The 13,430-nt window shown below is 45.1% G+C and overlaps 1 protein-coding gene across 1 annotated transcript in view; it reads right to left on the reverse strand.

Moving 5' to 3' along the window:
* The window catches only part of VWCE (von Willebrand factor C and EGF domains), a 154,977-nt gene that overhangs the window by 111,062 nt on the left and 30,485 nt on the right, over positions 1-13,430 (reverse strand). The window contains exons 5-6 of the mRNA XM_073658019.1: positions 10,046-10,165; positions 8,828-8,983 (exon numbers count right to left, since the gene is read on the reverse strand). Coding sequence (XP_073514120.1) covers positions 8,828-8,983; positions 10,046-10,165 — 276 coding nt within the window. The remainder of the gene's footprint in view (positions 1-8,827; positions 8,984-10,045; positions 10,166-13,430) is intronic.

Here is a 13,430-nt window from a genome sequence, read left to right on the forward strand (position 1 = left end):
GAAGGCTGAGACCCCACCACTGAGTAAGACATAGAAGTGCAAGGTGTTCAGTGCTTAGAGACATGGCTGAGGTAACGAAAGCTGAGACCGGGCCACCAGTGAGGAAGACACAGAAGTACAGAGCTGCTCACCATTAATCGCACCCCTTCATTTTTTTTCATAGACTGTACAATATGTTCAGAAATAAATGGCAATGTATCAAAGTTATATCCTCAGGGTTTTTTAATTAGTGGTCCAAAGTAATACAACAATAAAACATTGTTTTTCAACTTTCATGTTGTAATTTCAAAGAAAATAAACAGAATAAACAGCATGTGCCGCAATAAAGGCACCCCTAATTAATACTTGGATGTACACCTTTTGGCATTGCTGACCGCCTCCAAACATTTCTTGTAGCCATCTATAAGCTTCTTGTACTTCTCAGCTTGAATTTTTTCCCACTCTTCATTTGCACTTTGTTCAATCTCTTGAATGTTTGCAGGGTTCTTTTTCCCAATGGCAGATTTTAGCTCACCCCAAAGATTTTCAATGGGATTGAGGTCAGTACTCATTGCTGCCCATTTTAAAACAGTCCAATTTTTCTTTTTCAACAATTCCTGTGTACTTTTGGATGTGTGCTTTGGGTTATTGTCTTGCTGAAGGACCCATGATCTTTGACTCAAACCAAATTTTCTTTCACTGGGTAGGACATTTCGCCCTAAAATCTCTTGATAATTCTCTGATTTCATGATTCCTTTAATACGGTCAAGGCCTCCAGTACCGGATGCAGCAAATGAATCCCACAGCATTATGGATCCTCCACCATGCTTAACTGTTGGTAATGTGTTATTTTTGTTTCAGCTGTCCACAGAACATTTTCCCAGAAGGATTGTGGTTTGTCAAGGTGCTCTTTGGCAAAAATCATTCGATCCCTTTTATGTCTTTTCTTCAGCAATGGTTTCTTCCTTGGCCTTTGCCCATAAAGCTATGCTTGGTTTAGTTTGAGGCGTATGGTACTTGTTAAAACCATGAGCCCAGACTGTTCCAGGTTGACCTTCAGGTCTTTGGATGTTTGACGTGGTGTTTTTTCCACCATTCGCACCAACCTTCGAAGATATCTTTCAATTTTCCTCTTTCCCCCATGTCCAGGGAGGTTCTCGATGCTTCCATGCTTGGCAAACTTCTTAATAACATTGTGCACTGTTGAAACTGAGATACCAAGGTCTTTGGAGATGGCCTTATACTCTTTGGAAATCTTGTGTTTGCTAATAATAGCAGTTCTGATGTCCTCAGACAGCTCCTTTGTCTGCACCATTGTGACAAAGGAACAGGGCCTACCATGTGGCTTTTTAAAACACTGAAGTCATCAGGCCCGACCACCACTGAACAAGACACAGAAGTACAAGGTACTCAGTGCTCAGAGACATGGCCAAAGTAAGGAAGGCTGAGACCCAACCACCACTGAGCAAGACACAGAAGTACAAGGTGTTCAGTGCTCAGAGACATGACTGAGGTGAGGAAGGCTGAGACCTGACGACCAGTGAGGGAGACATAGAAGTACAAGGTGTTCAGTGCTCAGAGACATGGCAGAGGTGAGGAAGGCTGCAGACGACCACCACTGAGCAAGACACAGAGGTACAAGGTGTTCAGTGCTCAGAGACATGGCCGAGGTAAGAAACGCTGAGACCTGACCACCACTGAACAAGACACAGAAGTACAAGTTGTTCAGTGCTTAGAGACATGCCCGAGATAAAGATGGCTGAGGATGACCACCACTGAGCAAGACACAGAAGTACAAGGTGTTCAGTGCTCAGAGACCTGGCTGAGGTAAGGAAGGCTGCAGACGACCACCACTGAGCAAGACACCGAGGTACAAGGTGTTCAGTGCTCAGAGACATGGCCGAGGTAAGGAAGGCTGAGACCTGACTACCACTGAACAAGACACAGAAGTACAAGGTGTTCAGTGCTCAGAGACATGGCCAAGGTAAGAAAGGCTGAGGATGACCACCACTGAACAAGACACAGAACTACAAGGTGTTCAGTGCTCAGAGACATGGCCAAGGTAAGGAAGGCTGCAGATGACCACCACTGAGCAAGACACCGAGGTACAAGGTGTTCAGTGCTCAGAGACATGGCCGAGGTAAGGAAGGCTGAGACCTGACTACCACTGAACAAGACACAGAAGTACAAGGTGTTCAGTGCTCAGAGACATGGCCGAGGTAAGGATGGCTGCAGATGACCACCACTGAGCAAGACACCGAGGTACAAGGTGTTCAATGCTTAGAGACATGGCCGAGGTAAGGAAGGCTAAGACCCAACCACCAGTGAGGAAGACACAGAAGTACAAGGTGGTCAGTGCTCAGAGACATGGCCGAGGTAAGGAAAGCTGAGACCGGACCACCAGTGAAGAAGACACAGAAGTACAAGGTAGTCAGTGCTCAGAGACATGGCCGAGGAAAGGAAGGCTGAGACCCAACCACCACTGAGCAAAAATGATAATATGGTCAAAATACTCGCTCTCTTAATAATTCTGTGAACACTGGATGGCACACCATTAGAAGAGGATATCATTACATTGTTACATAGTACTGAAAGTTCTGTAAACTAAAGTCAGTCCTGGGAATATATTTACTAAAACTAGGAAATTTTAGTGTGGATGCCTCATGCCAGAGACTGTCATATCATTGGTGCAACTTGTGCAGTCACATATGGGCCCAAGAGGTAAGGGGATCCATTTCCAGCCCAAAAACTTGTGGCATTGTGCATTATGATAAGCTAATACACTGCAAAGGGTCCATTATATTTTTCTTACACAAGGACCCTTTTCTGTGTCCGCCAGTGCCTTATGCTGATTAAAAAATACAGCACATCTACAGAGCAATGCTTTATACTACTGTATAAAACTAATTGTCCATTTATCCTTCAGCTGAGATCCATGCCAACTGGGAATCCCTGCTTTTATAGACAATCCCTAAAAGTTAAAGAAGCACTCCTATCAAAATTTGTATCCTCTTAATATATTGCAATCGTCATATTATATACAATAGCACTATGTACTTAATTCTTCTCTTTTCCATTAGGTCTATGACATCATGTGATTAAACACTGACTAGCTGAATCATTCTAAGCTCTATGTAGAAACAGGAGGTGTCTTTTACCTGCATGAGTCATCATCACTGCAAAAGTCCCTGGCTAAGGGGGAAAGGGAGCAGCTGGGTCAGGAGTTGAAAAGAGAGATGATAAGTGCTGGGAAAATACTAATAGCTGTCCCCAAATATCAGAAGGGGTCACACTGTATCATTCTTATTCTCATTTGCACATGGAAACATGAGAAGCAATGGAATGAAACAGAAAAGGAGAAGATACAGATTAGATAATAGAAAAACTTTTTGACAGTGAGGGTGATCAATGAGTGGAACAGAAGCCACGAGAGGTGGTGAGTGAGTTCTCCTTCAATGGAAGTCTTCAAACAGAGGCTGGACAGACATCTGTCTGAGATGGTTTAGTGAGTCCTGCATTGAGCAGGGGGGTGGACACGATGACCCTGGAGGTTCCCTCCAACTCTCACATTCTATGATTCTATGAAGTGAGGACATGGGGTGTCTAATGCGCTTCCACTGCCAGCGCTGCCCACTGTAATGGTGCGGCTGTGCCCACCCTATAAGTCTGTTACAAGGACAAAGAGTGAGGATTATAGAGCATACATGACTGACAGTCTCGGTGATAAAACATGAGTCTTACTGAGGGATAATGACAAAACATTATGTTGCTTTTATGGCTTCCTCTGTATGACAGCGACTATAATAATAGACTGATGCTGGACATGTGTATGGCTTCAACTTCCTGCAACGTTATCTACCAAATCTGAAGAGAATTATACGGAGCCTGGATTTAATGTCTGACATTACAGGACGGTCTTAGCACTGTTGAGAATTGTTCTATAGTTAACATGCACATCTGCTGAACACCAGGGAACAAGCACACCAGGATACAGATGGTTACAGAGAGGTCTGTCCTCCTCCTCCTGTCTGATGTGAGGACATCTATGTATATACTGCTCTGTAGGACACGCAAGATTCTCCAGACACACAACATTTTCTACAACAAAATGCAGCAAAGTCAGTGACATACAGCGCACATCCAATTATAAAGGCGATCATTGAAACCATATAGTTACTGAAAATTTTGAAAATAGATTTGATTATAGGGAACCTGTCTTGCAATTCATGCTGCCCAAACCCATGTGCAGCATGAATCACCTGCACGGAGCTGCACAACACAGCTTTCTTCAATGTGCTGCAGATGCTGCGGGGAACTGCAGAACAAGCCCTGTTCAAAAGAATCAGATCCCCACCGATTCAATATCAATGGCCTATCCCAGTGATGGCGAACCTTTTAGAGACCGAGTGCCGAAACTGCAACCCAAAACCCACTTATGTATTGCAAAGTGCCAACATAGCAATTTAACCTGAATACTGATATTTCAGTTTAGGAAAAACAACTCGTACAGAGAGCAGGGTGGGGGAGGGGGCAGAGAGCAGGGCAGACAGGGGCAACAGAGCAGGCAGGGGCAACAGGAAGCAGGCAGATGTAACATGTTGACATGTCTTTCTAGTAATGAGATCATATTACTGACAGTTTAAATTTCTCCTGCAATGACTTAGTCCGGCCATTAGGGGTCAGCAAGAAACAAGTAAAGAAAAAGCCCGGGGATCTGTAAAAAAGCCTGGGAAACACAGAACTAGTAAGTCCTCTGAGGAGACGAGACGAGTCTGATGCCCAGGGGGACATTTGGGAGCTTGTACAGACTGCAGCCAGATGGTGTGTCCAAGAAGAAGCTGTGCCTTGTGAGTAACTGAGATATGTGACCGGTCACCAACTGTGTAGTCAGTTAGGGAAAGCTAGTTAGTGATTCCAGTAGTGCTGAGAACTGCCTGGTGTGTATCACTGCTGATGGACTGATCATGCTTGATCCAGAGATTGTGAAGGATCTGACATACTAAGACTCTGTGTACGTGGATACTACAAAGAAGCCCTGTTGTGAACTACACTTTGAGACTGAGATTGATTCTAATTCCTGCTTACACCTGAACGTGCTGGAGAGCTTGGTGAGAAGGAGAAGCTGATCAAACCCTGTGGCCAGAGATCAGGGTCTAATAAAAGGTTGAGTTTGTTAACTGTATGTATATGTATTAAGTCTGAGAGATTTCTCTTTCCTCTTGTAAGAAGAGAAACTGTACACTGTATAGGTAACGCATTGGCTAAATACTGTATATATGAGTGTTCTCTAAGGGGAAAACAAGGGTACCCAGATCCCATTGTATTAGTGTGGGAGGGGGGTGTAAGGTCATATTCCTGGGAGGACCATGTGCCACGTGGTGGTAACATCCTGGGTAGGCCCTGTACTGAATAAGGGTGGGAGCGGCATAGCCCAGGGGTGGTTTGGCTCATTCCCGTGAGATTGGCACTTGGGCTCTCTCGGGCTGCATAACTTGTATTTTGTGTTAGTGGCTGTTGTGGCCCATATTTTGTAGAATCGCTTAACCCTGTCATTTGTGTGACCAGTATAAAGAAAGTTATTTGCCACTATACGAGGTCGGAGTCATTCATAGCAGCGTCGTATCCCTCATAAACATTCGACCGGCGTTCCGGTCGTTACACAGGGGCAACAGAAAGCAGGCAGGGGCAACAGAGAGCATGCAGGCATATCAGAGAGCAGGCACGGGAAACAGAGCAGGCAGGGGCAAAATAAAGCAGGCAGGCATATTGGAGAGCAGGCTGGGGCAACAGAGAGCAGGAAGGTGTATCAGAGAGCAGACAGGGTCAACAGCAAGCAGGTGAAACAGAGTAGGCAAAAAAGAGAGCAGGGAGGGGCAAGAGAACAAGCAGTTGTATCAAAGAAGGCAAGGGCAACAGAGAGCAGGCAGCAATATCAGAGAGCAGGCAGGGGTATGTGTGAGTGTGGCGCCCCTGAGAGTTCGACCGCCACAGGGTTGCTGCACTTCTCTAATGGAGTGTGGTGTTCCTCCTCTGAGGTAAGAATAGTGCGATGGTCAGGACCCTACCTTCACATCCAACACTACACTTCTCCCGCCAGAGGGGGCTAGTAGGCACTAGGTGCTGCCCCTACTGGCACTCGGGAGACTGGGGAACCAAGAGATAGGGGAACCAATTAGTGGGTGAGGGTGGAGGATTCACATTCTAGTGACACTTTAAATTTCATATTTAATCCACAGCCATTTTGGTTCTTGGTTCTTCGACTGTGTCTCTGACTGTTCTTGGAAGGTGGCCTTCCTCCCTGAGCGTGGATCCTGTGTGGACCTGCAGAGGACGGAGACACGGCCCTCGTACCCCGGCCTTGGGTCGAGGGGCAGGCTGCAGACAATGAATGTCTCAGCCCGGTCAAGGACCATGACCAAGAAGGCCCGGAGCTTAGGAGTGTAGCTCCACCGCAAATGGATCCCAGGGAGGATGCAGACGGAGCGGTATACGCCACCTGTCCTCGCCAACCTGATCTATTCAGAGGGATTCCGGCTGCAAGAGGGGTACCGGCCCCCGACACCTGACCTTGCTACTCTGCGTCCTGGTCAGGGAAGTCCGGTAGGCCCTGAGGATCCCACCGGGTATCGGAAGGAGCGGAGCTGCCACCCGTACCCTTTTTCTGAGAGAAGTTCAGAGGGAGACCCGGCCTATCTACACACACACAGACAGGAAAGGATCTGGCCTGAAGTCTAGGAACACTCTGGTGCGGGGTCCTGATTGAACACTGGACTTACTCGGAGGTTGTCGGACCCCCTAGTCTCTGGTGACCGCAGAACTCCGCGAGGAGCAGGGAGACGCCTTCCTACTGCCATCTCCATCGTGAGTAAAAACCCTGGAAGTTAACCCCTATGGCCTCTGGACTCTTTATTCTGCATTACACCGCGCTACGCAGCACCAGACCTTCTAGACTACAACCCCCTCCATCCTGTCCCTCTGCCCTGAGGCCCTGCTCCGCCTGTGGGGAGTAGTAACAACTATAGCTGCGATAACACCCTGCCTCAGCGGACTGCAGCAGCGCTGGTGGCCTTCACCAGGTGCCACAGGTGGCGTAGTCGAGATCAGCCACTCAACCCGGATAAGCCCATACCATCCCTTTTCTAGTGCGACGGCCCTGGGCACGGAGTGGGTCCGGGCCACGGCTGCACCCCATCTACCACACAGGACCCGGCTCCGAGTCCCCATCTCCCAGGGTAGGGCTTCAGGCGTCACATATGAGTATGTGTATAGCACACAATATATTTTCGTCAATGTAGGAGGGGGATAGGATCAGAGGTCAGCCTGGAATAATCAGAGCAGCAGTGACAGGACACAGTGTTGTTAGTGATTGCAAGCACAGATTTAGTGTCTGTGCTCCGAGCTAGCTGGTCAGTGCAGTGTGCGGATGAAAAATCTGATACTGCACCGATCAGCCAACACAGAGCTTCAGACTACCCATCATCACATCGCAGCTAGTAATGTCTGACAGGGCCGCTCCTGTCACTGCTGTCCTAATGACACAAACAGCAGCTTGAATTGATGGTCGTTGACTACTTGCTCCAGGAGATGAGTGGAGATCCCAGCCCTGTGTGTGCAGATGTTCTGCACAGGCTGAAAGCGGGAGGTTGTACTAAAAGGGAGCACGACCAAGCAGAACAGGGACTCTACATCAGCACCACGCTGGGCTAAAGAAGGTATTGCTGCGTGCGTGCCTGTACACTGAGAAGCAGGCACTGTACGTTCAAATAAAATAAACTTTCTTTAAGATAGAAACATGCAGACCAAGAGATTCGGGGCAGTGGCCTTCTAATTTGGGCGCAGGCCCCGAATCAATGTGCCTACTGTCTAGCGATGCCCCTGGTGTACACTTTGCGCTGCACCGCCGGACTGCTCTGTTCCCTCAGCCCCGGCGCGCAGCTCCCCCTGCAAGGGCTGAGGCAATGGCGTGCGTGCCCATAAGGAGGGCTTTGCGTGCCCTCTCCGGTAATATACATGTGGAAAATTCTCAAAAAGTAGAAGGTATATGACTGCACACATGCCTTGTCTATAGTCTGTAACCCTGTAGACACAGATGTCAGCATAGGAGCTGAGAGCACTAAATAAATGAAATTAAGTCTATTTGCACAGTTGCTTCATTTTGAGACAATAGAGGTGAATTTTGAAAACTGGTACAGGACTTCAGGACATGTGATCCAAGAGAGGTCGCAACCCCTCTAAGTCCTCCAGCTCTCCTCACTAAATCTCACCTATCCCCACTCCCTTGGTTTTAAGAGGAATCTGTCAGCAGCTGTTTTGCTACATAATCTGAGAGCAGCATGGTGTAGGGGCAGAGACCCTGATTTCAGTGATGTGTCACTCACTGGACTGTGTATTTGTAGCTTCAATAAAATCAGTGTTTTATCAGCAGAAGATTATCACTACAGGACTAGGCGCCTTGTGCCTCCTAGTCAACTGCTCTGTGTAACCCCGCCCCCAGCACTGATTAGCAGCTTTCTGCCTATGCACAGTCTACATGAAAAGCTGCCAAACAGTGGTGTGGGTGGGGATATACAGAGATCAGCATTCTGAGCTCTGCTATATCTGCAGTAGAGAATCAGTGATTGTTTCAAAATGACAGCATGCAGCCCAAGTTATCCATCGCTGGAATCAGAGTCTCAGCCCCTACATCATGCTGCTCTCAGATTGCATAGCAAAAACTTGATGACATATCCCTTTAATGTGTGATAACAGAGCAGTCCTCAATTAGGGTCAAGAGAGGATATAGGGACTGTTGACTTGACGTGGCCCCGCCATTGCTAAACCCAATATTAGAAGTAATCTTACGTCTTACCAGCAATTGTGTTGGGGTGCTTTATAGGTACACATGAGCGGCCATTGGGAGAAATTTGATATCCATAATAGCACAGACATCTGTAGCTTCCAATGTTGTTCTTACATTGTTGTTGGCAAAGATTTGATGCTTGAGGTCGGGAACATTCATCAACATCTAACACAGCAACAAACAGTATATTAATATAATCCAAATAACATGACATTGTACAAGGATCAAAGTGATAAGGAGGATCTGTCCATTCATCTGACATGTTTTATTAAACACTTGTATTGCCCTTGAAATAATAATTCTGTGTTTTACTGTTCCTCTATTATTCCTCCTGGAAATGTACAATTTAAAAAATTGACAACTGGATGTTATTATTCCCTTTCTCATTGGAGTGTCCCTGCACAGTCTGATAGTGCAGCACTGATGTGATAGTCTACAGGAGTTTATAGGGACACGCCCCATTGACAATGGAAAATATTCCCAAGAGGCATAACTGGGAACTGCACAACCAGAATTCTAATGCCCTGTTCACACTGTGTTTATGTTCTGTCTGAATCCCTATGACAGCGGAATTCAGAAAGAACCCCTGACGGTGCCATAGGCTGCTATGACACAAACGGAGCTCAAATGATTTCTGTTTGTGCTTTTTTTCTGAAAGTGTCTATCTTTTCAGATGGACATAGAAATGATATATTTTTGGACTTGCTGAAAAAACTGACTTTTTAAATAAAAAAAAGCACAAACAGAATTTATTTGAACTTCATTCGTGTCATACTGTTTGACAGACACGGCTGTGCCTGACCATGTACAGAACACAGTCTGATTATACCACAGCTCCTGGGCAGGGGAGGAAGGAAAAGACAATACAGACATTACAGGTGATTCTTTTTGTGAGGTAAAACATTTCACTGCCTGTTTTAAACAATGTTTTACCTCACAGAAAGAATCAGCTGTGATCCCCTGCTGTAATGTCTGTATACACTTTTGCATCCTCCCTGTCCAGGAGATGTGGTATGTTCAGACCATGTTCCTGTATGGTCAGACATTACACAGTACACAGCAGGGGCATATTTCTAAGATTATCTCAGCACAGGAACATTTTATTTAAATATCCAATTGTGGAATTTACTATCGTTCCAAGATCTATTGATTAAAATGAACTTTTGTTCGTTGGAAAACCCCTTTAATGTTTGTTTCTTTATTTTTAATAACAATGTATAAACCTACCGTAACAAGTTTTCCCATCTTTTCCCAGAGAGTAACCATGAAGGCAGCTGCAGACAGTGGCACCATTAATAACTTTACAGCCTTGTTCACACATTGCAGACATGCAGGTAAGAGAATAACCTGGAACAAAAGAAATGTTCAGGGTGCATCAGTGTCAGCACAAACTATCCGTCGACATTTGAATGAAATAAAATGCTATAGCAGGAGACCAAGGAGGACCCCACTTCTAACACAGAGACATAAAAAAAGCTAGACTGCATTTTGCCAAAATGTACGTGAGTAAGCCAAAATCCTCCTGGCAAAGCATCTTGTAGACAAATGAGAACAAAATAGAGCTTTTTGGTAAAGCACATCATTTTACTGTTTACCTAAAATGGATTGAGGCCTACAAAGAAAAGAACACAGTACCTACAGTCAAATATGGTGGAGGTTCAAATATGCTTTTGTGCTGTTTTGCTGCCTCTGGAAGTGGGTGCCTTGACTGTGTGCAAGACATCAAGAAATCTTAACATTACTAACGGATTTTGGGTAGCAATGTAGTGCCCAGTGTCAAAAAGCTGGGTTTGCATCCTAGGTCATTGGTCTTCCAGGAGGACAATGACCCCAAACATACTTCATGAACCATCAAGAAATGGATGGATACAAAGCACTGGAGAGTTATGAAGTGGCCAGCAATGAGTCCAGATCTAAATCCCATTGAACACCTGTGGAGAGATCTTAAAATTGCTGTTGGGAGAAGGCGCCTTAAAATATGAAAGACCAGGAGTAGTGTGTAAAAGAAGAGTGGTCCAAAATTCCAAATTAAGAGGTGTAAGAAATTTGTTGATGGATATAAAAAGTGCTTGATCGAAGTCATTTATTCCAGTGTGTAACCAATTATTAAATTGAAGGTGCGAACAATTTTGTCCGGCCCATTTTTGGGGTTTTGTCTTGTTCTAATACACAAAAACATGTGTATAGCAAAGCATGTGTAATTGCAATAATTTTCTGGGAGAAATACTTCATTTTCTGGAACAATATGAGCAGCTTCATCGCTGATATTGAAGGCATATCATTAGGATGCGCCATCAATATCCAATCAATATCTGTTGACTGTCTTGGCTTTTTACAGGATCCAGCATGGACAGCTGGGTTGTTCAAATGTCATCCTTCTGGCTGCCTGGACAACATCAATACCAGGAGCCATAATGAATTCTGGGTGTATGTGATAAGTATGAGGTTTCCAGTGAAATCCAACTAGGGGAGCAGTTTGATTTGTATGTATCTACACTACCGTTCAAAAGTTTGGGGTCACCCAGACAATTTTGTGTTTTCCATGAAAACTCATACTTTTATTTATCAAATGAGTTGCAAAATGAATAGAAAATATAGTCCAGACATTGACAAGGTTAGAAATAATGATTTTTATTTGAAAGAATAATTTTCTCCTTCAAACTTTGTTTTCGTCAAAGAATGCTCCCTTTGCAGCAATTACAGCATTGCAGACCATTGGCATTCTAGCTGTTAATTTGCTGAGGTAATCTTGAGAAATTTCACCCCATCTTCCTGAAGCCCCTCCTACAAGTTGGATTGGCTTGATGGGCACTTTTTGCATACCATACGGTCAAGCTGCTCCCACAACAGCTCAATGGGATTGAGATCTGGTGACTATGCTGGCCACTCCATTGCAGATAGAATACCAGCTGCCTGCTTCTTCCCTAAATAGTTCATGCATAATTTGGAGGTGTGCTTTGGGTCATTGTCCTGTTGTAGGATGAAATTGGCTCCAATCAAGCGCTGTCCACAGGGTATGGCATGGCGTTGCAAATGGAGTGATAGCCTTCCTTATTCAAAATCCCATTTACCTTGTACAAATCTTCCACTTTACCAGCACCAAAGCACCCCAGACCATCACATTACCTCCACCATGCTTGACAGATGGCGTCAGGCACTCTTCCAGCATCTTTTCAGTTGTTCTGCATCTCACAAATGTTCTTCTGTGTGATCTAAACACCTCAAACTTTGATTCGTCTGTCCATATAACTTTTTTCCAATCTTCCTCTGTCCAATGTCTGTGTTCTTTTGCCCATATTAATCTTTTCCTTTTATTAGCCATTCTCAGATATGGCTTTTTGCTTTGCCACTTTGCCCTGAAGGCCAGCATCCCGGAGTCGCCTCTTCACTGTAGACGTTGACACTGGCGTTTTGCATATACTATTTAATGAAGCTGCCAGTTGAGGAGCTGTGAGGCATAGATTTCTCAAACTAGAGACTCTAAAGTACTTGTCTTGTTGCTCAGTTGTGCAGCGGGGCCTCCCACTTCTCTTTCTACTCTGGTTAGAGTCTGTTTGCGCTCTCCTCTGAAGGGAGTAGTACACACTGTTGTAGGAAATCTTCAGTTTCTTGGCAATTTCTCGCATGGAATAGCCTTCATTTCTAAGAACACGAATAGACTGTCAAGTTTCACATGACAGTTCTCTTTTTCTGGCCATTTTGAGAGTTTCATAGAACAAACAAATGTAATGCTCCAGATTCTCAACTAGCTCAAAGGAAGGTCAATTTTATAGCCTCTCAAATCAGCCAAACCGTTTTCAGCTGGGCTAAAATACTTGTGCAAGGGTTTTCTAGGGTTTTCTAAACATCCATTAGCCTTCTTACACAGTTAGCAAACACAATGTACCATTAAAACACTGCTGTGGTGGTTGTTGGAAATGGGCCTCTATACACCTATGTAGATATTGCAATAAAAACAAGATGTTTGCAGCTAGAATAGTCATTTACACATTAACAGTGTATAGAGTGTATTTTCTAAATGACCCCAAACTTTTGAACGGTAGTGTATGACCATACACATTAGATGATTATTGGCTGAATGAAGCTTTGGCCAATCATTCGGCTGATCACTATCTCAGCCATCTCTTCCATACACACGAGTGCTTATTTGGCCGAGAGCTCCTGTGTTCCTATGAGAAAGCCATCACCAGACATGTCTGGTTAGGGCTTAATCCCCAGGTGTCACTATCCGCCAGGGATAGTAGGGCGAGGCACGTGATTGGTGACAGCTGTGGAGGCTGTATAGGGACGTTAGGGGGAGACAGGATGACGCTAGTCCAGATTAGGAGGTCACCTCTTCTCCCTTTCTCTAGTGTCTGGGCTCCCTTTCCCCTCTGTGTTGCACTCACACCTGGCATGACCCTTTGTGTTGCACTCACACCTGGCGTGACATTATAACTGGCCGAGCACGTTTTTTTTAAAAAAAAAGACATAAGATTGACATTTTGTTTTTTTTTCTTACTGTGTTTTTAGGCGTGCACTTTTTTTTTACTCCCTTTAGTATGGGATCAGTTGCAGAGCTTGCAGAGCAGTTCCTCTGTCTGTCTCTGGAGGTGAATGACCTCCGCTGTGA

The sequence above is a fragment of the Phyllobates terribilis genome, unplaced genomic scaffold (assembly GCF_046119375.1).
Source record: "Phyllobates terribilis strain yellow unplaced genomic scaffold, ASM4611937v1 Scaffold_13__5_contigs__length_258822181, whole genome shotgun sequence".
In the NCBI taxonomy this organism is placed as follows: domain Eukaryota; kingdom Metazoa; phylum Chordata; class Amphibia; order Anura; family Dendrobatidae; genus Phyllobates; species Phyllobates terribilis.